The sequence below is a fragment of the Eubalaena glacialis genome, chromosome 11, assembly GCF_028564815.1.
Source record: "Eubalaena glacialis isolate mEubGla1 chromosome 11, mEubGla1.1.hap2.+ XY, whole genome shotgun sequence".
NCBI classification, from domain to species: domain Eukaryota; kingdom Metazoa; phylum Chordata; class Mammalia; order Artiodactyla; family Balaenidae; genus Eubalaena; species Eubalaena glacialis.
The window spans coordinates 12,193,894-12,220,503 of NC_083726.1; the positions used below are offsets into that span (position 1 = coordinate 12,193,894).

Genomic DNA, 26,610 nt, shown 5'->3' on the forward strand with positions numbered 1-26,610 from the left:
ACACCATCCTCTCCGGGTAGTTTCCTTGCCTCTTGCCCTTCTTTCAGCTATCTCGAGCATCTCATTGTACTACAGAAAACCGTACGTATAGTTTTCTTTGCCACTTTTTTCTATTAAGTGCCTTTTACTTAATGGAGACTATCTAAGAGGGCTGGAAGAGCTATAGGAGTTGAATAGTGGAGCTGGTATAGGAATTAAGGTGTGATGAGATTTGATAGAGGCAGCCCTTTCATGAATTCTTAGTAAGTTGACCATATGTTTTAGAAAATTAATTTGTATTTTTAAAAAATTGCTGTTTAAAAAAAAAACCCACCATGAATTCATATGATCTCATTTAAAGTCTTTTAGACTAGTTGCAAGCAAGAATTAACATGGCATTTATCAGAAGATCCTTGAATTGTAATGAGCATTATCTTTTTTCTGACCAGGGAATTAATATGATAAGGGGAAGTTCAGGGACTTGCTCTGGGGACACCAGAAGTAGATGGCAGAGAGTTTAGGTCAGAGGATTGGCAATCGTAGCAAGTAGGGCATTGGAAGCAACAGCAGGAGTAGGAGATAGAAAGGCCCATTGTCACTCAGCCATACAAATCTTAGGGGACTGAGGGATAAGGCAGGATTGTGAACTCAAAGCGTATAATGAAAATTGTTATAACAATAGCTTTCCTCTATAGGGTAGGTACACTCCTAGGTGCTTTGTATATATTATGTGTAATCTTAACATCTCTGCAAGGTATAGGCATAATAGATCAGAGAGGTTGAGTAACTTGCCCTAAGTCACTCAGCTAATAGCAACAGAGCTCGTTTGAAATCATGTTGAATAGCAATGTGAGTGATGAGACTGTTTTAAAAGCTAAATTGAAATAGCAAATATATGCCAGTTAAAGTAAAATTTATTTTGTCTATATTGACCTTTATGGCTAAAGGGTTAACATGTTAGCCTATCTCAGAGGGATTTTTGGAATGTTGCAGAATTATCCTTTTGGGATGTATTTCCTTTATACCCTGAGGCTAATAAAAAGGTATCTTTTTTTTTTTTTAAGTCTGCAGTTCAGTGAAACAGCAGTTTCAACTGAATATCACAATACAAGGGTTGTTTGACCATGGGATTTTGACTATGACCCATGATAAGAGATCCATTTTACGTGACAACCTAGTGTATAGTTAGATGTTTATCTGTATATATGTGACCAAAACACGTTTCATTGAATAATTTTTACCCTTACTAAACATGAGGTACTTGATTCTTTCTTTCTGTTTAAAAATTCTATTGTAGTCCAGTATAGTGATTCTTAAAGTGTGGTCTATGGACCTCACTTCCCCCGCCCACAAAGGTACCCAAGAACCTTTTAGGGGGGTCTTCAAGGTCAAAACTCTTTTCATAACATTAAGATGTTTTTTGCCTTTCCTACTGTGGTGACATTTGCACTGGTGTTGTGTAAGCAATGATGGGTCGTCCTAGAGTGAATCAAGGCACCGGCACCAAACTGTACTGGTAGTCATTATTTTTTTCACCACCACACCCTTGCACTTAAAGGAGGGGTGAAAAAAGTCAGTTTCATTGATATTATATAATGAAATGTGTCAATATGGAGAAGATCTTTATAACTTAGTGAACCAGTATTTTATAAACAATGCAAGATGTTACGTAATCATGATAGGTGAAAATTCATTCAAAATGCAGGACAAGCCAATGGGTTTTATGAAAAAAATTCATTGATATGGTTTCAGATGTCACACTGCAACTAACTTTTAAGGAACTGTTACTTTTCAAGGTTTGGTATAATATTAAGGAAGAATATCCATAGATATGTGAAAAGACTATTAAAGTACTCCTACTTTTTCCAAATACATATCTGTGGAAGGCCAGATTTTCTTCATATACTTTCACCAAAATAACATATCACAACAGATTGAATGCAGAAGCGGATATCTTAGCCATCTTCTGTTAAGTGGGATGTGAATGATATTTGCAAAAACAAAATGTAAGACAATGGCACTGTTCTCACTAAATTTTTTGTTTTATAAAATATAGTTAATTTTCATAAAATGTTTTATGTTACCATAATGGTTTATTATTGGTATTTTAAAGTGAATTAACAAATATTTTAAAAATTATGCAGTTTCAGTTTCTAATAGGTAAATACTAATCCTTTTTAACTCCCATAAACAAAATTTCTTTGGGATCTCTAGTAATTTTTAAGAGGGTAAAGGGATTCTAAGACCCGAAAGTTTGAGAGCTGCTGCTCTCATTATTTTTATTTTTTAATAATGGTTGAGATCTCTTAAATTAAATCAGTCATGAATGGGTCTTGACTCAGTTTGAAAATACACTGAGCCAGAGTTACAGGAATTGCATTGTGAAGGCAGGTAGCACTTTGCTAGATTTTACTAAAGTTGAGTTGATGTGGGAGAACACCCTAAGGTGCGAAGTAAATTGAGTAAAGTTTAGATCTGGAAATTAGCTATTTGCAGTCATCCTTCAAACCCCATCCAGATCTTGCCTTCATGACTTCCCGTGTTTGTAATTTCTTCATGCCTTTCTCACTCCATTATCAACTTTGTACACTTGTTCCCTCTGGACCTTATATTTACATTTTATTGCATGATTCATGTTGTGCTTGTTTACATGCCTGTCTCTCTTACTAGACTATGAGTTTCTTAAGAAAAGAATCAGTAACTTATTTGTCTTTCTATTTCTGCCATAGTGCCAGACACATGAATGTCCTTCAGTAAATATTTGTTGAAGGAATAAATAAATGGGGAGAAAAAGGGAATGACCAGGTGAGGCCAGATTTAGAGTGTTTGGAACTTGATCATGTAAGCAATGGAGGGCCATTAGCATGGGAGTGATATGAGTGGTGTTTGATGAATTACCCTGGCCTGGTAAGAAAATTGGGAAGAGGTGGATGGAGACTGCTGGACCAGCTAAGAAGCTATTATTCAGTTATTTAGGCTTGACTCAGATGACCCAGGCCTGGATTAAGGTGAATGCTTTTGCCAGAGGTAATGAAATATATGTGTCCTGAAAAATATTTACAAAAACAGAAACATAATAATACCCCTATTACCTAATATTTATTGGATACTTATAATATCCTGAATACAGTTTTAAGGGCTTTATATGTATTATCTCATTTAATCTTCACAGCATCCTTGAGAAGGTACTGTTATTATTCCTAATTTTTGATGGTTAAGTGAAAACAGTACGTATTCGTTGTTGAAAAATTAGAAAGTACAGATAGGCAAAAGAAAAAAAAAATGTATGTCACTCTATAAACCCAAACTCAACACCAAGACATATAATCACTAAACATTTTGGGATACATCCTTTAAGACTTAAGGAAAAAAGAGTTATGTATATGTGCTATAAATGCCTGAATATGAGGAAACTCTATATAAGGCTTTAAGTTGTTTTTGCATTGAAAGGACAAACCAACCTAAATATATAAATTTTTAGGGATGTTGATGAAATAGGCAAATGTCTTTAAAATACTGATTTTATTTATGCATACATGCCTATTCAAAGTCTTATATAATAATTTAGAAACATTTTATTTTCTATGGTTTTAGGAAGAAAATTTATACATACTCTACGGCATCAGTATCTGTATCATTGCTTAGAACCACTTTGAGTCTTCAAATAGTTTTCCAGGGTATATATTGAGATGTGGCACTTTTTTGAATCCATATCTGTTGTAGTCACTGATGATTTTATTTCAAGCTACAAGTACCCATTCAAATAACATCATTATCACCATATTGTATACTGCATTGCTTTTCAAAAAATGTTTTTATTGAGATGAAATTCACATAACATGTAATTAGTCTTTTAGACGTGAACAATTTGGTGGTATTTAGTACATTCACAGTATTGTGCAGACACCACCCCTATCTAGTTCCAAAAATTTTTAATCACCCCATACCTATTAAGCAGTCACCCTCCATTAAGCAGTCATCCTCCATTTCCCCTTCCTTCTATCTGCTTTCTGCCTCTCTGAATTTACCTATTCTTGGTATTTCATATAAATGGAATTATACAATATGAGACCTTCTGTGTCTGGCTTTTTTCATGTACCATCATGTTTTCAAGGTTCATTCATGTTGTAGCATGTATCAGCACTTTGTTCCTTTTTAAAGCTGAATAATATTCCTTTGTATGTGTATACAATTATTTATTCGTTCATTGATGGACATTTGTGTTATTTCCACATCTCAGCTATTTTGTATAGTGTGTACAAGTACTTATATGAGTACTTGTTTTTAATTCCTTGGGGAATATACCTAGCAGTGGAATTGCTGGGCCGTGCGGTAGTTCGATATTTAACTTTTTGAGGAACCGCCAGACTATTTTCTTTAGTAGCTACACCATTTTATATTCCTACCAGCAGTGTACAAGAGTTGGTCAATTTATTTTTAATGAGGAACACAATATGATGGGGAAAGTAAAGAGAAAATATGTGTGGCCTTCGAGTTTATTAGAGCTTTGTATCTCAGATTTTGCTTGATGGACTTATTAAATATTTAGCATCATTTCAGCGCCATGAATGAAATTTAGCTTAGGGAGATGTGTCTGATCTATTTTAAGTGGCAAACAGACTAAGAAGTGAAGATCAGAGAAGTGAAAGAAGGGAAATTTAAATAGACTGCAAAATTCCTTGAGGGCAAAGGCCCTATTCATCTTTGTATCCTCTGCATTTAATAAAATACTTGGCATGTCATAAGCTGTATTGGGGGGGCGTCCCTAAGACTTCCCCAGCTCCAATGATCTGCTAGGATTTGCAGAATTCATTGTATAGACATACTCATGGCTATGATTTATAACAGTGAAAGGATACAAAGCAAAATCACCAAGGGAAAAATTGCATGGGGTGAAGTCCAGAAGAAATCAGGCTCCAGCTTCCTAGAGTTCTCTTGCAGTTGAGTCACACAGGATGTGCTTACTTCCTTCAGCCAGTGGTGGCAGTGTTGTCTACCAGGGAAGCTCATTAGACTTAGTGCTGAAATTTTTCTTTTTGGGGCACGGCTGGGAAGGGTTGTTCACATAGGCACCCTCTGCCTAGCACATGCTCAAATTCTAGACTCCCAGGAGGAAAGCAGTGTTCGGCATAAACCGTATTGTTTGCACAGTTTAGGCACAGTGAGCCACTCTTACCAGTTCTGGGAATAGAACCCTCCTGATATCTAAGTTCCCAGGCACCAGTCAAGGCCAACCAACAAACTGCCCTTTCTAAGTATAGCAGCCAGGACTGCTTTGTTCATTCTTTTCCGGTACATAGATGTTTAGTTCTTTAAAAAGTGTTGCTAGGTTCTGTGAAGAAAAATAAATGCTATAGTAGGGAACCAACAGGGACTTGAGTAACCTGGATTTGCATTATTGTAGACAAATTGCATCATTTTCTGAGCCTCAGTTTTCTTAATATTGAGAGATATATTACAGAGTTTTAGTGAGAATACAAAGTGATAACATATAGAAAACATGAAGCATAATGACTGTCCTGTGTGAAATAAGTGGCTATTAGCATTTTGTTTCAGCTCATCTGTACCAATCTGGGTCCAATCAGGATAAAGAGACTATAAGTAATTTAGACAAGGAATTTAACATAAAGAATTGTTTACTATAACAGCAGATTGAATTAATAAGGGATTGGCTTGTAAGAAGTAAAGAGAACTCTAAGGAATAGCAGATGTAATACAATAAATATAAAATAATGTAATAATATGATTGATAGATGATAATATATCATTAGTATAAAGTTAATTTATAACAGCAACTATCCTTAGGGCTGAGATAAAGCACCCCCAAAATGAGCTGTCTCTTTAAAAAAAGATGGGGTATTTGGGGTAGAAATGGTGAGTGTAACAAAGAGCTACTGTCTGTCAGTTTTCTTGATGGGGAGGTGGGACGAATTACCCTATGTTTTATTTTATTCTATTGTAGTGTGAAAGTTTAGTCTACCAGTTTTACCCATTGGACCTTCTGTTGGGCCTGTGTTGTTAGAGACTACCAGATTCATATCCCTTGTAAGCCCTCTTATCTTTGGGTACCTTGAACCCTGTATGGTTTGGATGCGGAATGATGTCCTGTGGTTGCTAAGCAGTCTCTCTTCCTGACCCTACTTGTTGCTAGGATTTATTTTTGTACGTAATAGCGTGAGAACTTAGGTACATCTTCAGTTCCTGTGGTGTTCCCTTCCATGTCCCTGTTCAAAAGTAGGCTTACTACTTGAAAAACAGTAACTTGGGCTGCAAAACAAGGTAATGAAATACCCTGGGAATTTGCTTTTCATTTTTTTTTTTTTTGATTTGCTTTTTTTTTTTTTTTCCCCTAGCCATTATGGTCTAAATCAGTCTTTCCCTCCATTGCTAAATGTAAGGTAATGTGAAATTAATTTTCAGTTGGGAGTAAGTCAGTGAAAAATTTGGGCTTGTACCATTGCCCAAGCTTTGTTTGTTAGAGGACAGCTTCATTCTTACTTTCCTTTGCTTCCTTTTACTTTCCTCTCCCCAAATTGCATGGTGGCAAGAATTTATTTTGTTCTATTCTCAGTATTTTTCTTCCCCTTCCATTCTGTGAAATGGGTTTGATTTTGTCAGACACAAAAGAAAAACAATAGGGTGGGTTAAATTTTTTTTTCTGATTGCTTGGTATAACTTCCTTGTGCATTTCCAGTTTTCTGCACCTGCTCCTAGACAACCCTCATCATTGATGGAAGCCAGTAAGAAATACTCTTGTAATAAATCTCTGGACGCTGAACACATGACCTGTTAAGTAGGTGAAACCAAGGGAGATGGCAGAGTGGTGTCTTCCCTAGGCTCCTCAGTTAGTGTTTTATTGATATTGCTTAGGATTTATAGCTAGTATGTTATTTTTTAAAATTAATTAATTTATTTTATTTTTGGCTGTGTTGGGTCTTCGTTGCTGCACGCAGGCTTTCTCTCGTTGCAGTGAGTGGGAGCTACTCTTCATTGCTGTGTGCGGGCTTCTCATTGCGGTGGCTTCTCTTGCTGCGGAGCACGGGCTCTAGGCGCTCGGGCTTCAGTAGTTGTGGCACGCAGGCTCAGTAGTTGTGGCTCGCGGGCTGTAGAGCGCAGGCTCAGTCGTTGTGGCTCATGGGCTTAGTTGCTCCGCGGCATGTGGGATCTTCCCGGACCAGGGATCGAACCTGTGTTCCCTGCAATGGCAGGCGGATTCTTAACCGCTGTGCCGCCAGGGAAGTCCTGCTAGTATGTTATATCACTGCTATATTTCTGTACCGAAAGCAGGGTTTTGTTGATTTTCAGTTTTGTTAAGTCCTCTTAGTACCTCTCTTTTAACTGTATTTTTTAAATGCTTAAGGAAGCAGTTCTTTTCTATTGTACCTCCCAGGTGCAGTATTCTGGGTAATTTTCATTTGGAATGGACAAATATATTGGCCCATTATGTATATCTAAATAATCATTTAGAAATGATGTTGATGATTTTCAGAATGCATTTAGAAAAGTGGCTTTAAAATCCATTGTGTCTTTTCAGCATGCATCAGTCCATCACAGTGTGAAGGTCTTGTCCTCCAATAAGAGGTTAGAGGCTATTACCCACTCAACTCTCCCCCCCACCCCCAAATCCCATACACAATTTTCCAAAAGATCTTCTGGAGTCCTGTCGTTCTTCTTACAGATGTTAGTTATGTTATCAATCACATTATTTTATAATTATTTCGACTCACAGCTCCTCAAGGGCAGGGATACCAGCACTGTACTTGTCATAGAGCAGTTGTTCAATCCACTTTTACCGAATGAATGAAGATTCTTCTGCTTAAATGGATTTTTCAAACATAGGTGCAATGGGAGCTTCTAAGCAGCTAGTGAAGAATACAAGTGTCAGGTAATATTTTTCTTCACTTCCTGCAGTGTCCGTTGTACGTGCACGATCCATCACAGTTGCTGTATTTGCCAGTTACTTAAGGATCCTTCTGTTACTCTTTCACACACTCACTTACCAGAAGCTTCTAAACAGGTTTCATTGCTATCTCTGTAGTAAAATTCGTATGGTTGGTATTTTATTTCTTATATATTCTTTTTATTTTTGAGCAGCTTCTGTGCCTTGGCAGTCAGTTTCTAAGTCTTTCAGTCTTACTAGGTCAATAACTCTTGCTTATAGCAGTGTAGCTGCCTTTCCTCTTTGGAGTTTAACACATCTGATTTCTGTCCCATCTGTTCCATTAGCTTGCCTTGTAATTCCATGTCTGCTTTAAATTTCAGTTATTTATGTATAACTGAATCACTTTGCTGTACACCTGAAACTAATACAACATTGTTAATCAACTATACTCCAATATGAAATAAAAATTTTAAAAAATAATAACTTTCAGTTATTATTTTTACACTGATTAAAAACTCAGATCTGCATGTTTTTAGACAATCATAGTAATCTCTACCAGGACCAGTACTGGTTTGTACTAGTTGTCATGAAGTAGCAGAAGTACTGGGAATAGAGTTAAAAGACCTAAGTCTGAAGGCAGCTCAGCCACTATCATTAGCTATTTGGCCTTGAGCAAATCATTTAATCTTTCTGAAATTCAGTTTTGTCATCTGTAAAATGAGGGTTATAAAACCTATTTTCTGCATCGTGAGAACTGAATAAGATTATGTGAAGGTGTTTTGTACATTATAAAACACTGGTAATAGTGACTTCTTTGGTTCTTTTTTATGCTCTAAGTAATACATGAATTTTATATTTTGTAAATTCAAATAATTCAGATAAAGCATGCCCTCTCGACCTTCCACAGATCTTATTCTTCTCCCTAGAGGGAACCACTGTTAGAAGTTTGTTGTATATCCTTCTAGATCTTCTCTATGCATTTATTTACTTTTTTATATGCATGTAGAAATACCTCTTTTTGTATTGTGATTTAAAGGAATAGCACACCGACTGTTTTGCTGTCATTTAATATGACTTGAGATAGTTCATTGAGATTTTACCTTTTAAAACACTTGCAGTTTAACAGAGGATGTTGAATAGTCAACAATATCAACAATAGTTGATAACACTACTTCCCTATTATTGAGGTGCTTCTTAGTTTTTCAGTGTTGCAAACAGCACTGCATTGAAAAATCTTTGCACATGCTTCTTTGAGCACAAGTTCAGGTGATTCTCTAGAGTAGATAAAGAGATCAGAGATATGAAATTACAAGAAGGTATGAGTATTTAATATTTTAATAATTATTGTCAAATTGCTTTCCAAAAGAGTAGTCCCAATATGCTTATCTTCCTACTATTAGATGTGAAGATATCTATTTACTCTTCTTCCTGCCAATTTGTCATATTTTCATTTTCATTTTTGTCAGTCTATGGGTGGAAAGTGATACCTCAACTCTAAATGTTCACAGGCAGCAGTGGTTTGTGAGTATAACTGGAAACAATTTAAATATCTATTAACAGGAAAACAAGAGGGGTAAATAAATTGTGACATAGTCATAAGATAGAATATTAAGCAGTAGTCAAAATTAGTGAAATATAGTGACATGCATAAGTGGAGATAAACCTCATAATATGAGAAATAAGGAAATTGCTATACAATAGGATTCATTTCTATAAAATTCAAAAACATGCAAAGTTCATGCATTTTGAAGGGACAGATATATACGTGGTAAAATTAAAAACGAAAGCAAACCTTTGTCGTTAAGTATAGTCCACTTTCAGAGAGGCGGTGCATGTCTGAGTGCTGGAGAGTTCCAGGTAGCCTCGGGTGAGAGATGGGGAAGAAAGGAGGACTACTTTGCTAAGCAGGTGAAGGAGGAAGTCCGTTTCCTCTGGCACATCTCTGTGTACCTGTTATGTCTGTCTTTGCTGTTAAAGTTTTTGACAATACTTGCTTGTAGGAATGTACTTTTTTTTTTCCTTACAAAAAGTTTTCTGCATTGTTGAACTCAAGAATATAGTTTATACATGGGATATCTCTGGGAGTGACAAATCTTTGTTAGTGATGCTTTTGGGTGTTTTTGATGACTTTCTTCATCCTATAATTCCTTCCTCAGGCAATCTTGAAATTTACTGTAAAGGAATAATATGGAATGGTTATTAGAGAATTTGATAAAGCGGGAGGAACAGGGGCTTTGGAGTCCAACAGACCTGGGTTAAAAGTTTGACTTTTCCACCTATTATCTGTGCTTTATTATCTCCTTCTCTTTGCCACTTTCTCTTACTCCTCCCCTCCATCCTGAAACCATGCCTGATCGGTTGCTCAGTATCTAGTGGTTATTATCACGTTTATCATCATCATTGTTAAAATCTGTAGAGAATGGTATTGAAGTAAATGTATAGACTCCAGAACAAACAAGGCACTTGGGGATTTCGGAAGGAGCCCTGTTCTTTTTGTTATGGTCTAAGCTGCATGTGTCTCCCCTGTAAAAATTTGTATGAAAATAGCCAGCCAACATTGCCTATTATTATTATTTTTAAATAACAGGTTTATTGACCTATAATTCACAGACCATAAATCTCACCCTTTTAAAGTGTTTTTAGTGGTTTTTAGTGTTTTGTGGTTTTAAGCCAAATCATAGAGTTGTGAGTCCATCATCACTAATTCCAGAACATTTTCATCACCAAAAGTAAAACCCAGTACCCATTGGCAGTCACTCCCTTTAGTCCCTGGAGCTACTAATCTACTTTCTTTCTCCATAGATTTGCCCCTTCTGAATATCTCATATAAATGGAATCATATAATTTGTGGCCTATTGTCTCTGGCTTTTTTCACTTAGCATGATGTTTTTAAAATTTGTCTTTGTTGTATCAGCACTTCATTCCTTTTATTGCCAAATAATATTCAGTTATAGATATACAATACTTTGCCTATCCACTTATCAATTGATGGACATTTGGATTATTTCAACTTTTTGGCTATTATGAAATAATTCTGCTATGAACATTTGTGTACAAGGCTTTGTGTGGATGTATATTTCCAGTTTCCTTGGTTATACCTAGTGTGGAATTGCTGGGTCACATGGTAACTCTTTTTTAACATCTTGAGGGACTTCCAAACTATTTTCAAAGTGCCTGCACCATTTTATAGTCCCAACAGCAATGTATGAGATTCCGGTCTCTCCACGTTGTTGTTATCACTTGTTATTGTCTGACTTTTTGATTATAACCATCCTAGTGGGTGTGAAGTGTTATCTCATTGTGGTTTTGATTTGCATTTTCCTAATGACCAACAGTGTTGAGTATCTTTTTATGTGCTTATTGGCCATTTGTATATCCTGTTTGGGGAACTTCCTGTTTGCAACTTTTGCCCACTTAAAAATTTGGGTTGTCTTTCTGAGAGTTCTTTTATATTCTGACTACAAGTCCCTTATTGGACAAAGGATTTGCAAATATTTTCTCCCATTCTGTTAGTTGTCTTCTCACTTACTTGATGGTGTCTTTTCCTCCCCAGCTTTATTGAGACATAATTGGCATTAACATTGTGTAAGTTTAACGTGTACAACTTGTTGGTTTGATACACTTATATGTTGCAAAGTGATTACCACCATACCTTTAACTAACACCTGCAACATGTCACATAATTACCATTTATTTTTTGTGGTGAGAACATTTACAATCTACTCTCTTAGCAACTTTCAAGTATATCATTCAGTATTGTTAACTATAATCACTCTGTGTACATTAGATCCCCAGAATTGATGGTGTCCTTTGAAGCACAAAAGTTTTAAATTTTGATGAAGTCCATTTATCTATTTTTCGTCATTTGTGTCTTTGTAGTCATATTGAAGAAACCATTGCCTATCCAAAGGTCATGAAGATTTAATCCTTTGTTTTCTTCTAAGAGTTTTATGATTTTAGGTCTGTGATCTATCTTGAGTTAATTTTGTATATGGTGTAAGATAGAGTTCCAACTTTATTCTTTGACATGGGATATCCAGTTGTCCCAGCACCATTTGTTGAAAAGGCTATTCTTTCTTCCATTGCTTTTCTTGACACCCTTTTTAAAACTCAGTTGATTGTAACTGCAAGGGTTTATTTCTGGACTCTCAGTTGTACTTCATTGGTCTGTACGTCTGTTCTTAGGCAGTATTACACTGTCCTGATTACTGTAGCTTTGTAATGTGAGTCCTTCAACTTTGTTCTTTCTCGGGATCATTTTGGCACCTATAATTTTTAAAGGCAGTTATCTTTGGTGTACTCTCTTTAGGGAGACTTAATTTATAAATGTCCAAAATAGAGATTTAGGAAAAAAAAGGAGAACTTGGGTTGTCTATGATTGAGTCAGCAACTGAATGCCTAATAATTTCTGGTTATTGAACCTCATTTATTTATTTACACATTCTTCTGAATGTCCACCATGTGTTAGACACTGTGCTAGGTTGTGGGGAAACCATGATGAACAAGACATGGGGTCTATGCAGGGAGCTTAAGTTGACACCTGGCTTTCATGTTTTTGAAAGGAGTGTGGACTTTCGACGATCAAAGATATGGATATAATCAAAGCAGATGTACCATCAGGTGGCAGGTTTACTCTCGTCATAAATGAAGGTCCTATCAATGAAAATTCTTCTTAACTTACTGTTCTGCTAGTAGGAATGGAAGAAGAGGATGCATATCTTTCAGATAGCTGTGTTGAGCACCTTGGAAAAACTATGAAAGCACTATGTTCTCATTTACACCTTTGTGTGCACATGTATCTCCTCCCATTTAAAAGTTCCCTTGAAGGCAAGGGGCTTGTTTTACTGACTTATTCTGTCAGTCATCTAAACAGAACTTTGAAAATATTAGGTATTCAATATATGTTGACTGAATAATTGAATGAGTCAAGTAAGCCATAAGTGAGTGCTCATATTGTATGACACTGTATTAAATTAGGGTTTGCATAGCTTTTATTCGCTATCATTCTTGCCCTCAAGGATCTTGATTTAATGGTTAATGTGAGGATGAGGCACTCAGTATGAAACACCTTTACAAAAAGAAGATGTATTAAATTATAAATAATATGAAAAGTAAATTGTACAAATAACCCAGTACATTTTAACTTATTACACATATTAGGAGTCACTTGAGTTCATAGGATGATGTAGGATGGTAGAGGAAGTCTGGAACAGAGGTAGACTTTCATCTAGGTTTAAAAGAACTGAAGGAAAGCAGATTGATAGAGGGGAGGGACTAAAACTTTACCAGGTCAAGAGACAGTTCTCAGTAGGGGTGGTACTGTCTCCTTCCTAACAAGGGGACTTTTGGAAATGTGTGGAAGTTTTTGGTTGTCCTAGTGTTCAGGACACTGAAAGCCTACTGGCTTTTAGAAGTTAAGGGCCGGGCATACTAGAGTCCCACGGTGTGAAGTTAGGAATTGATCTGCCCCAAATCCCAGTAGTGCTCTGTTTGAGATACACTGAGAAGGAAACAGATGTAGCTGTACAAGGAGGAACGTGGTGCTTATGAATAGTGCTCCTAAGCAAATACTGTTTTTTATTTGTTTTTGTTTTTTTGATATCATACGTGCTAAACTGAGAGATGTATATAGTTAGGTAGAACACCTTAGGAACTGGTGCAGGAATTTATGTTTGATCATTTTGGATGATTTTGATGATTCTCAACACTTTCTTTTGTCTTACGGTTTTCTTTTCTTTCCTTTGTCTTAGAACGAGCCTCTGACCCCAGGTTATCATGGATTCCCAGCACGGGACAGCCAGGTTGGTATAAGCTGTTTATAACTCAGATAATGTGTGTGTGTGTGTGTGTGTGTGTGTGTTTTATCTAAGGATGCTATGATAGAGAGCATTTCCTGAAATTATTTATTTTGGAGAGTGATATGGTTAATTTCAGCAATGAATTTACATTTAGAGATATAATAAAATATATTTCTTAACCCTAAAAATATTGTAATCACATTATTGAAATTGTGGATATTATAGGGGGAAAGTCACTCAGGCACAGTCATAATTGCTTGTTTTTTCTTCTCCAGGCTATATGATAGTTTTTTAACCTGGTTTTCTTGATGTCTCATAATTCTAAATGTTGGACTTGTCTCTTTATTCCCAGCCACTTAGCCCCTGCCTGCACAGACTTTTTGAGTCCCTGCAATAATCTGCAACAAGAAAATTCCATTCTCCTCCCTGGGGGAATTCAGCCTTATGGTTTTAATGAGGGAAGGCTTTCTTGAGAGAGGGAAGTTTCTGCTGCCTTTCTTTGTTAGATAGGGAGGATGATTGGAAAAAGCCCAGGCTTTATTGTGGGTTAGAGCAAAACTGTTTCCTGCCAGGACATCCTCGGTATGGTTTAGGTGAGTGTGTAAAATGCTTTCCCTATCCTTTTGCTATTTGGAGCAGGTGAGGCTGACACAGAGTTAGGGTAGAACAGGTTAGGCTGCCTCAGAGAAATGGTGTGGCTTAAGACACCTAGCCTCTTTGCTATTTGGGGATATTGATCTTCTTCAGGAGATTTTAAATGGTAGCTCCTAGAAACATCTCTCAATTTCTAGCCATCATTTATAGCTTTGAATGTCTATCCACCATTCCTTATAGGGTTGTCCAAAAAAAGCCACCATTATTAGGCTTGTCCAAGGGATATGTCATCAGAGTGCTAAACCAAAGGGTTGACATAGCTCCCCTTTCCAGAACTTAATTAAATCTCATCAAAACCCTGAAGCTGATCTTAAAAAACCAGGATGGCCCCATAATCAATAGTCACCTATTTGAGGGCCTTCCAGATTGAGAGTATTTGCCCAGTTCTGGTACTTTTGGTGTTGTGTTGGCATCAGACTGGTCCCAGGTAGGTATGGAGAAAAGGGGGGAGAGAAAATGCTGCTCATCTCTGTGTTCATCTCCCAGTGGGATCATCATTGTCGGAATTGAAGATTGTCCTATGGAAGCTCTTGGTGAAAGATACGGTCATTTACCCCAAACCTAAAGAGAATATAGAGGGTCTTTCTTTTATTTCTTTCTGCTTTGGATCTGCCCTAGATAGAGCTTCTGTAAGCTGTGAAATTTATGTCCTTTGATAATATTTCTATATCCTGGCCATATATCAGAAAAAATACTGTTGCCTGGAGATCTAGCCCCCAACAATTCTGATTGAGTGAGTCTAAGATTGGGCTTAGCGTTTCAAATATTTAGAAATTCCTACAGGTGATTTGTGTAGCCAAGGTCAAAAACTACAATCCTATGGGCTGCTTTAAAACAAGTGATATTTTCTATTTCATCGTGTACTTTCTACCTAGGACCCTTAAAACAGAAGGGATCATGGTCAGTCTCTGAATCTAGTTTTGTATACTCATGCAAATATTTACTTATAAAATGTTGCTTATTTTGGATACAGGCTTATTTTAGATATAGGAAGGTAAAACTAATCAAAGTTAAGTATGGGAATAGACTTAATGAGTTTAAAAGAATCTGAAAAAGTACTGTATAATGCTGTGTTCTTCCTCTGGGGATTACAGATCAATAAGGAATTAAGCAAAAGGAGTTAAGAGGAATTTGTTAAAGCACAAAAAGTAGTCTCTGCTTGGAACTACTTTATTTTTCCTTTCTTTTGCAGCCGGACTCACATCTGTAGCCTGCACATTACTCATACTGTCTCTGCTGTAGGCCTATGCAGACCCTTTTGCTGTGCTTTATAGCTGCTTAATTTACATAGAGGCACATTCTGATGGTGACAGGTTTATTTTAGTTTATTTTCTTGGGCTTTATTTTGTTTTTCTGTCTGGATCTTTGAATTAGAGACCTTAGCATAGTGCAAACAGGCGAATATTGAATAGCTGCTTGTTGCATTTGATGAATACAGAATCCAAATGAGTCCTGCTAATTAATGTGCCTAACCTTGTGAACTCTCACTTCATGCTCTGAGATTTGGGAGGCATTTATCAGTGTGAAACACTGGTCACTGAGCAGCCCGAGTTGGGCAGAAACTGAACTTGTGATCTTTACATCTTCCCAGAGTGGTTTGGCTCAGCAAATCCAGGAACCAGAGAGTGGGGTGAAGGTGAATTTTAATTGTGTGACTCTTTATTTGCTTTTCCTTATTCTTTTATGTTTCTTTTCTAAATAGATAGGAACCATCCCCAGACAGGATTTCTATCAGCATCTAATGGTGATTTTAAAAGAGATAAAAATGATAATCTTTTGACCACTGCAGAGAGCTTTCATCAATATTTTTCTCATCTCATCCTCACCACCACCTCTTGAATGGATAAGGCAAGTATTTCCTTTGGAAGGATAAGGAAACAGGCACATAGAGATTAAAGTGACTTATCCAAGGTAACAGTACAGGTTAGCAGCTGAATAAGCACTGAAATTTGTCCTCTATTTGTTGAGGGTCCTCTATACTGGGGACTCTTGACTCACAAAGGGAAAATGTGGTCATGTGCAGTATGCCTGCTCACTCACTCTACTTATTTATCATTTGGGGGCTTCATAGATCCCTTGGCGTTGAACTTATGAATCTAGGAGTCCATGACCCTAGTTAAGAATTATGACAACAAAGTTCCTTAGCACTAAGTGGGCCAGTATTTCACTGTTACAGTGACCCTTTTCACCCTGTTACATACACCCCTGGTAACACATTTGAATTAAAAACCTGTGAAGGGGGCTTCCCTGGTGGCGCAGTGGTTAAGAATCCGCCTGCCAATGCAGAGGACATGGGTTCAAGCCCTGGTCCGGGAAGATCCCACATGCCGCGGAGCAACTAAGCCCGTGCGCCACAACTACTGAGCCTGCTCTCTAGAGCCCGCGAGCCACAACTACTGAGCCCACATGCCACAACTACTGAAGCCCGCGCACCTAGAGCCTGTGCTCTGCAACAAGAGAAGCCACCGCAATGAGAAGCCTGCGCACTGCAATGAAGAGTAGCCCCCGCTTGCCGCAACTAGAAGAAAGCCCGTGCGCAGCAACGAAGACCCAACACAGCCAAAAATACATAAATAAAATAAAGTAAATAAAAGATTAAAAAAAAAAACCTGCGAAGGAAATGAGGGGGAAAAGAAACCACCTGTCACCTTGTAGAGGTTTTGCTTTTTTATGCAAGGTCACCTCAGCCTTCTTTCCCAGTTAACAGGCTTTATGGGATGGCAATCCATTGCTTTTCTAAAACTCTCCAAGCACGTCACTGTGCTTGCTAATGTGGTCTCTCCGTGCAAGTGGAGGAGACAAACATTGTTCCAGATTAGCAGAAGTGCAAACCAGCTCAGAAAGGCTGAATGCTTTATCTAAGGCCATGCAGGATTTTAGGTTGATGACACAATGTAGTGGTTTAGATTCCTAGCTGACCATCTCTTTGTGATTTATGTGTATGTGCACGTGCTTATGATAGAGTTCCCAAGTGTTGATTAAGGGTGGAATAGTTTGTGGGTTTGAATGTTCTCTAAATGAGAGAATATTTGTGTGTATTAGCTCCAGAGTTTTTATTCAGGAGGGACCTGGGAGCAGCAATCTGATTAGAAGAGGCCTTAGTTCTGCATAGCAAACTTACTGTTTCTGCTCATATTGTTCATTTATTTGGAATGGCTTTCAGGGGGCTCCTGGAAAGTACAGTGGGAGTCCTAAGGCTAGCCCCTTGTCTGTCACCTCTTGGTGCCACAACTTATGTCTGCTGTAATTAAGGTGACTGTGTAGTTTATCATTCAAGTTGGGGCACTTTTGAGAGAGAAAAGGGATGCTAATGTGGAAACAGTCCCAGGCAGACCTTGATGAATGGGATGTATGGTCATCCTAGCTATGATTAAAGAAATACAGTGAGTGTTCCCTTAACTGGAGTGATCAGGTTTGGGATTATGGCATGGTGGATTGCCCACACTTGACCTGTGGACATGAAGCGTTGCCATTCACATTGGAGATGAGAGCACAGACTCGTGGTTGGGTTCAGGTGTTGCATCAGCTATGGAACCAAGAATGTTAGTAAATTATGAAAGCTAATGTTGGTGAGGAATTCTGCAGTTTACGGTGTATGCTTCCATGTATCAGTATATTCAGTTTTTTGTTTTTTGTTTTTTTTAATTTTATTTATTTACTTATTTATCCATGGCTGTTTTGGGTCCTCGCCTCTGCGCGAGGGCCCCCTCCAGTTGCGGCAAGCGGGGGCCACTCCTCATCGCGGCGCGCGGGCCTCTCACTATCGCGGCCTCTCTTGTTGCGGAGCACAGGCTCCAGACGCGCAGGCTCAGTAATTGTGGCTCACGGGCCCAGTCGCTCCGCGGCATGTGGGATCCTCCCAGACCAGGGCTCGAACCCGTGTCCCCTGCATTGGCAGGCAGACTCTCAGCCACTGCGCCACCAGGGAAGCCCTATATTCAGTTTTGATCTTCAGAATAGCTCTGCTAGGAAGGTCAGGCTTTATTATCCCTATTTGGTAGCTAAGAAAACCAAACCAGAAATTTTTAAATGAATTTCCCCATGTCACAGAGTTAGTGGCACAGTTAGACTTGAGTCCTGGATTCTCAGCCTCCATGTCTTGTATTTCCCTCTTGTGTTCTTCTGTCAGTATTCTCTCCTCTTTGAATGGGGATGTTCTCTTCCTCATGTGACAAGATAAGATACTATGGAATCTTTGGAGAATGTAACAGCTTGGAAAGTCTCCACATGAACTGGAGGTCCCTTGCATAACTTATTTCTATCGAGTTTACTTCTTATTTTGTTTGTTAAAATAGCTTATGGTCTACAGTTTGTCTTTTTGTATTTTATTAATTTACTTAGTTTGCTTGCCAGCAGCACTGTGAACTGTGATTATGATTTGCTGTTTAGATTAGAGAACACTGCTTTCCTGGGAGTGTCAAGAAAAACATGCCCATGAGGAATGACATAAACCTTCCTTTTATAATTTTGCATCTTTAAGGTAAAGAAGATTAATGTCACAGTATTAGACTCTGATTTTTTAAATGCTAGTCAGTGGCTCCTTAGAAAGGTTTTTCCTTCACTTTTCTAAAAGTCTGTTGAAAACTATTATATGGACATGCTCAAGTGATTCCCCCAAAATGGAAATATCAAAGGAGTTGTTTAAGTTGACAGATGTGACTTGGATAATTAGGGATTTAAATTTGGAGTAGCAGCCTTACTTTTAATTTAGAGTATAGATTTTAAATGACCTAAGAGATTTTTTTCCCAAAAGTATTTTCTTTCTTCTTGAGAATTTTTAATTTCCCTTTTTCTAACCAGTTATCTTTGTTATCCCTGGAATGGACTTTATTTTTGTCCAGTTTTTTGCAAATGAACTTTCAGGGCTTTTACTTATTTTGATTGGGAGCCATGGGCAATAGCAAATGCATTTTCTGTCATACTCATTTGGTTTGGTGTCAAAGAAATGATGGCTACTTTTCTTTCCTTGGGGAGATTTGGAATGGAGGACATAGTGAGGGTGTTCAAGTTCTAGCTCAGTGATTTCAAGCTTATAAAAAAGATGGCAACCTCTAGTAAGTAATACCTTTTGCATTATGACCCAGTACACACACACACACACACACAAACACACACACACACACACGTAAATGTAACTTAGAGTTAAATGAGTCTTACCAAATAATACTTAACCCTTACTATGTTCTAAGCACTGTGATATTTTCCATTCTCTTCCATTCCATTAAAAAAAAAAACCTGTTGATTATGACCAACAGTTGATTGACCAAAATTGATTTTCTGAACCCACTAATGGATTGCAGACTGTAGTTTTGAAAAACAAAATTCTAATAATTGTCGTCCTTAAAAATGCCACCTTAAAGAAAACCCATACATAGCCTTTAGTCGCCACTTCACCATTCCCCATCCCCCGACCCCAGCCCTGAGCAACCTCTAATCTACTTTCCATCTCTGTGGATTTGCCTATTCTGGACATTTCATAAAAACAGAGTCATACAGTATCTGGTCTTTTGTGACTGGCTTTTGTCACTTGGCATAATGTTTTCAAGGTTCATCCCTGCTGTAGCATGTGTCAGTACTTTATTTCTTTTTTCGGTGGACTGTATCCCATTGTATGGATTTAGGAGTATTTCTATGTGCGCTTACTGTCTACCTCTGTAATTCATCCTCTCCCCCCTCTTACCATCAGCTTCAGCCTCACTGGGCATTCTTTCCATCTTTGAACTCGTCGAGCTTGATCTCAGCTTCAGGTCTGTGGAATCGCTGTCTCTTCTACCTTAGATCTGCAGTGCTCTTGACCCAGATCTTCACCTTCTCATTCAGGTCACAAGGACAAAGTTTACTCCTCAGAGAAGCTTCCCTGACCACACCAATCTAAAGTTATCCACATACATACCCTGACCATTCAGTCTTATCTTCAGCTCTCTCATCATTATCTGAAATTATCTAGTATGTGTACTTTATTGTCTGTCTCTCCCACTAAAATATAAGTTCTGTGTAAGCTGTGACTTTGCTTAGAGCAGAGCCTGGCATGTAGGAGGAGATCAGTAAGTATTTGTTGGATGAATAAATGAAAATTATTCTCAGTTTAGTGTGAAACTTTTAAAAGGTTTTAAGCAGGGAGCGACATGACCTATTGTACATTTTTTAAAACAACATTGTGGTTGCTGTAAAGAAGGAATTTTTAGAGCCGCCCCCCCACCCCCCCGCAAAAGGCAACCTTAGAACTGTCTAGGCAACAGCTTTATCATTTGCTGTGTTTAATATCAGTTCCAGCTAGTACTTAATTGTTGAATGAGAAATTTTATCCCACTGCCCTCTCCCAGTTGGAGACTGGATTAAAATAATAGGTTCAGAAGTAAAATGTTTCATACCTCTCTTATATCTCACAATCCATAGTAATTTGTTTTACTGGCCCTTTTTTTAACTAAAAATGCTTCTGCTTTGCTTTTAAATTACAAAAAGTATGAAATCGCTTTCTTTTCTTCCTACTAGGTTATCTAGAACCCCACTTTCGGCCTTTATGCAAGATTTATTCACATGGTTGCATCTCTTCAGTATCTGACATCGGGTCACCCATCAGTGGTTCAGGTCCTTCTGTGGTGTTGCCTTACACCCTCTAGTGGATGAAGGGCTGGTAGATGCTGCAGCATCAGCACTTTTCTCAAACCATTAATCAGCTTCAGACTTAGTGTTGCATTTTAGATCATTCCATCCTGTAGATAGTTCATAAGCTTTTCCCCCCTAGGAAAGACCGTTTTATTTATTTTGCTGCTTACAGCCATGTACCTAAATAACATGCTTATTCTGTTATTTCTTGGTTTATCGATTTGAGGCTCTATCCTTTGGCTTCCTACTGTTAGAGATGAGAAGGAAGGAGTGTCTATAAAATTGCTAATTTCTCATTGATTTAACCAAAAAATGGTTAAATCAATGTTCGTTATTGATTTATGTTTACATAATATCTACATTATTATGACTGAATATAGAGGAAACATAATATTAAGCTTACATTCCCTTATATACTTTCTTGTTTCCCCTGGAGTTATTAAATATATACATACATATATATAGAAAATATATATATTTAATAATTACTTTTTAAAAAGCACTCTTGAGATATAATATCCATACCATAAAGTTCACTCAGTGTAAGAGTACTTATTCAGGGATTTTATTAAATTTATAGAGTTGTGTCACCATCACTACAGTCCAGTTTTAGAACATTTTTGTCATCCCCCTAAATTCTCTTGAATTCTGTTGCAGTCAATCCTTATGCCCACCCCAGCCACAGACAACCTGTGATCTGCTTTCTGACTCTATAAAATTATCTTTTCTGGACATTTCATGTAAATAGAGTCATATAATATGTATGTAGTGTTTTGTGTATGACTTCTTTCATTTTTCATAATGTTTTTGAGGTTCATCCATGTTGTAGTATGTATCACCATATCATTACTTTTAATTGCTGAATAGTATTCTATTGCGTGGATGTACCACATTTTGTTAATCCATTTACCAGTTGATAGATATTTGTATTATTTCCAGTTTGGCTATTATGAGTAATGCTGTTATGAGCACTCACAAGTCTTTGTATGGATATATGTTTTCATTTCTCTTGGGTAGATTTCTAGGAGCGGAATTGCTGGGTTTTATGGTAAATTTATGCTTAACTTTTTTTGGGGGGGCGGTCGCTGAACAGTTGTAATGGAAGTTATTTTTGAAAACTACTCAAGTAAACCATTATCTTTCTATTGCAAATCAAAATAATACCTAGAAAATTAAAGGATTAAATCCAATTTGAAAGGAAAATAAACTGTAGGTAAATATTTGACTAAACCTTATAAAAATTTCAGTGTAGAAATGTGATAGAAGAAATTATAAAAAGTATTATGCTTAACTTTTTAAGAAACTGCCAACCTGTTTTCCAAAGTGGCTTGGTTTTATCCACCTCTTTGATTATACTGAGTATATATTGGTATTTCATTGTGGTTTTAATTGCATTTCCCTAATGGTTAACAATGTGGCGTACCTTTTCATGTGCTTATTAGCTAGTCATATGTCTTCTTTGTTGAGATGTCTGTTCAAGTCTTTTGCCCACTTTTTATTTGGTTTTATTTAGTTATACAAATATTTGGTTCGTTTGTCCTCTTATTATTGAATTGTAAGAGGTCTTTATATATTCTGGATACAAGTTCTTTGTCATATTTACAATTTGCAAATATTTTTTCTCAGTTATGCGATTTTGTAAGACATATCTTCCTTCCCCCAATAAAACAAAACAAAACTGTGTTTTCATCCTTATGTGCTAAGTTTGGATAAACTCTGCATAACTATCATATGAAAGAGACTATGAAAACAGGCATTTGATTATCTCTTTTCAGACCTGGTGATTGCTCCAAGGAAGATTGGCAGGTTTATAGTGGCTTTGTGTTTGGCTGACACAGCCTTTTCCACATCCTTAGTGGCAGGCATGTTTGGGCAAGAAAGCCCTTAAGGTAGTGAAGAGAAATTATGCTGCTTTCTGCATGTCCTAAGGGATGTGATATGGTAAGGGATCCACCAGATTAATTGGCTTTCATGGAAATTCCTCTGTAGGCGTGTGCGCGCGCGCACGCACACACACACACACACACACACACACACACACCCGACTTTTGGTTTAAATATCAGCTCTGCCACTGCAGGCTATATGACTTTGGGAAGTTTTTCCTTGAGCCTTCTCTGCGCCTCAGTACATACACACACGCACACACACACCCTGACTTTTGGTTTAAATATCAGCTCTGCCATTGCAGGCTATATGACTTTGGGAAGTTTTTCCTTGAGCCTTCTCTGCGCCTCAGTACATACACACACGCACACACACACCCTGACTTTTGGTTTAAATATCAGCTCTGCCATTGCAGGCTATATGACTTTGGGAAGTTTTTCCTTGAGCCTTCTCTGCGCCTCAGTACATACACACATGCACACACACACCCTGACTTTTGGTTTAAATATCAGCTCTGCCATTGCAGGCTATATGACTTTGGGAAGTTTTTCCTTGAGCCTTCTCTGCGCCTCAGTACATACACACATGCACACACACACCCTGACTTTTGGTTTAAATATCAGCTCTGCCATTGCAGGCTATATGACTTTGGGAAGTTTTTCCTTGAGCCTTCTCTGTGCCTCAATTTCTATAAAATAGGAATAGTATCTGCTCTGAAAGGTTGTTGTAGGATTAGAGATAACATGTAAATTTCTTGGCATGTATTAGGGTCAGTAAATCATTTTTCTTGTTTATTTTATCAGAAAGAGGCCTTAGGGAAGCTTTATAAGGAAATGATTAGTTCTCACAGTCTCTGATTTAAGTCTATTTTCTCATTTTTTTTAAATTTATTTATTTTATTTATTTATTTTTGGCTGTGTTGGGTCTTTGTTGCTGCACGTGGGCTTTCTCTAGTTGTGGCGAGTGGGGGCTACTCTTCTTGCGGTGTGTGGGCTTCTCATTGTGGTGGCTTCTCTTGTTGCAGAGCACGGGCTCTAGGTGCACAGGCTTCAGTAGTTGTGGCACACGGGCTCAGTAGTTGTGGCTCGCGGGCTCTAGAGCACAGGCTCAGTAGCTGTGGCACACAGGCTTAGTTGTTCTGCGGCATGTGGGATCTTCCCGGACCAGGGCTCAAACCCGTGTCCCCTGCATTGGCAGGCGGATTCTTAACCACTGCGCCACCAGGGAAGCCCCTCATTTTCTTTTTGATTCTTAGTTATTCACCATGTGAAATGAGTTATATGTATAGATTTGAAATTTCTAGCAAAGGAACATAGCTTTGCCATATTTCCAAGAAAAATATGTCTGTGTGAGGGAAATGACATCTGTGTAAATTTATTTACCTAATTCATTACGGGTCTTGGCAGCATAAATATAAAGGGGGAGTTATTTTTGAGACTTCTATGACTTGAACAGAATCTGGTTCAAACTGAACCAGACACTCAAGGCTCTCTGCAACCATCTTGTTCATTATTACCCTACCCACATATTTCTTCAGCTGTGTATGTCTCCTCATAGTCCTTCAACTATCTCTGCTGGATATTGATTTCTTCCTAGTGCCTTTTGCTTGAAATGTTCCTCCTTTTTCCAGCAGAGTCCTAAATATCCTTCAAGATCCCTGGCCACAGCTTAACCTGCTTTATGAAATCTTTCCTAATTGCCTCTAATCATTTGAACTCATTTAACACATCTACATGAACATTTCCATAAGGTTCGGATCAAGGGAGTTGGGGAAGTATTATGAAGATTGTGAGCAAATTATTTAACTTCTCTAAGGCTCAGTTTTCTCATCTGTGAAAGTGAGGATAATAGTGCCTACTTCTGTCAGGTGGTTGTAAGAATTAAATTTTTAAAAACTTCCTAGGTCAACAGTGTCTTATTGGTTGATGTTGTTTACTAACTTCTACCTTTAACTTCCCATGTAGTCTAGAAAAACTCTTTTCATCTCTGGGCCCAACTTTCTTCTTTTTCCTTTAAGGGCTCTTCTGCCTATGTTGGGTTTGATTTTGTGGTTCTTGGGAGTGTCACGCTTCATTGTGGAAACTGTGGGAGCTTTTATCACTTAACGTCCCACCTCTGAATCTACAGGGTTGCTGTGGCTCTGTGGATAGCTGAGTGACTTGAGTCAGAAGAATGGACAGTGTGGCTGTCTTTCCTCTTCTTCCCTCTTCGGTACCTAGTTTCTTGGCACATCCTGTCTTCTATGCCAGAGTTTGACTTCTTCCCCCAGCTTTGCCTCTTTTTGCTCAGTTTGGGGTTGCTGTGATTTTAGGCTGTTAGAACAGTTTGTAGTCCACTATTGACCCAATTGCTTATTAAGTATTTTGTAAATGGATGGATCATAACTTCACTGCTTGACTTTCTAGTAGATTGACCTAATAGTATGTATACAGGCTGTTGATTTATATTGTAATGAGAGCTCTAATGTGCCCATCAAAAAGAATTATATGACTAAAGATTATTAATCACTGGGACTATTTATAAAAGGAAAATTAGAGAATTTCCTTTATTAGCAATTTTCAAAATTAGGAAATTCACCTGTCTAGATTTACTTAGGGCGGCCAAGCAGTTAGTAGGATCTCCTTGCTCTGGTGGTTAGTACCACCAAGCAACAGATAGTCTTCCCACAACCAGCCCTAGCTACCATTTGGTGAGTTACTTTAAGAAGCTTGATATGTCTCCTCAACACATTGTTCTTTAACAGACAACCATGGCAGTGATTTAGAATGAAACCAACTAGTCAAGTATAAGATAAGGCAAAAGGCTTTGTAGTTGGTGGACTATATAGTTGTGCGTTTCAGCTTTAGATCAAATATTTTTATTTTTTTAGTAGCATTAGCTGTATACCATTATACTGAGCTGATTTAAGGTTGACTTAGAGAGGCAGGGGAATACAACAGATGACTTACGGTCTTATGTTAGAAACTTTGGTGCCACCAGAAAATAATTTCAGCAAGTTCTGTATAATCACGCATTTAAAGGCACGACTCTGATTTCACTGGGTCTCAGACTCTGCTTAGCTTTTATCTGCTGAAGACACTTTAGTGGTTACTCCAGGCCTTCCATGATCTGGCACCAGTCTTTTTCCTTTTGCGTTGTGTAAGGTAGTCTTGTGTTTTAGCCACATTATGGGGCGGGATAATGTAGCTTTGAAATCAAATACAGGTTTTAATTCTAAGTTTTTTACTTATGGTGTTCTCTCTGTTTAAATACAGTTCATCCTTTAAATCCCACTTCAGATGTTCCCCCCTCCATGAAGTCTTGCCTGATGCATTTATTTGGGTACAGACCCTTAATTAATGCCCACCGAACCCCCAAGGCACATTTTTCCTACCTTGTAATAGCACTTTACCACTGCCTGTTGTGTTATGGTGAACAGGTTGGATGACCCGCACAGTCCTGTGAGAACAAGGACACTGTCCTACCTCTTGATATTCTTGAATCCTTTTACAAAATAAATGCCCAGTAAGAATTTGGTAAAGGGACAAATTAAAATAAACTCATCTTCAGCCTTCTTGAAATAGAGAGACTACTGTGTTGTGATTTTTTTCCTATGGACAAAGGAAAAAAAACTTTGTTCAGAATTTAACTAGGTTTTATTGCCTTTGCCTTGCCAAAGCAATATGAAAAATTAATACTTAAGAAGCTAGATATCTGATCCTCAGCAGGAGAGTGCCTCTTACAAGTTTAATGGGTTTGGTCAAGTGGATATTAAATGTAAATCTGTCATTTTATGGAGCCATAGAAGGCTCTTAAAACTCAATAAA

The 26,610-nt window shown here is 37.8% G+C and overlaps 1 protein-coding gene across 11 annotated transcripts in view; it reads left to right on the top strand.

Moving 5' to 3' along the window:
- RBFOX2 (RNA binding fox-1 homolog 2) overlaps positions 1 to 26,610 on the top strand; it is a 263,107-nt gene that overhangs the window by 62,589 nt on the left and 173,908 nt on the right. For all 11 annotated transcript variants that reach the window (XM_061205627.1, XM_061205630.1, XM_061205633.1 and 8 more), the window contains exon 2: positions 13,612 to 13,662. In XM_061205627.1, coding sequence (XP_061061610.1) covers positions 13,612 to 13,662 — 51 coding nt within the window. The remainder of the gene's footprint in view (positions 1 to 13,611; positions 13,663 to 26,610) is intronic.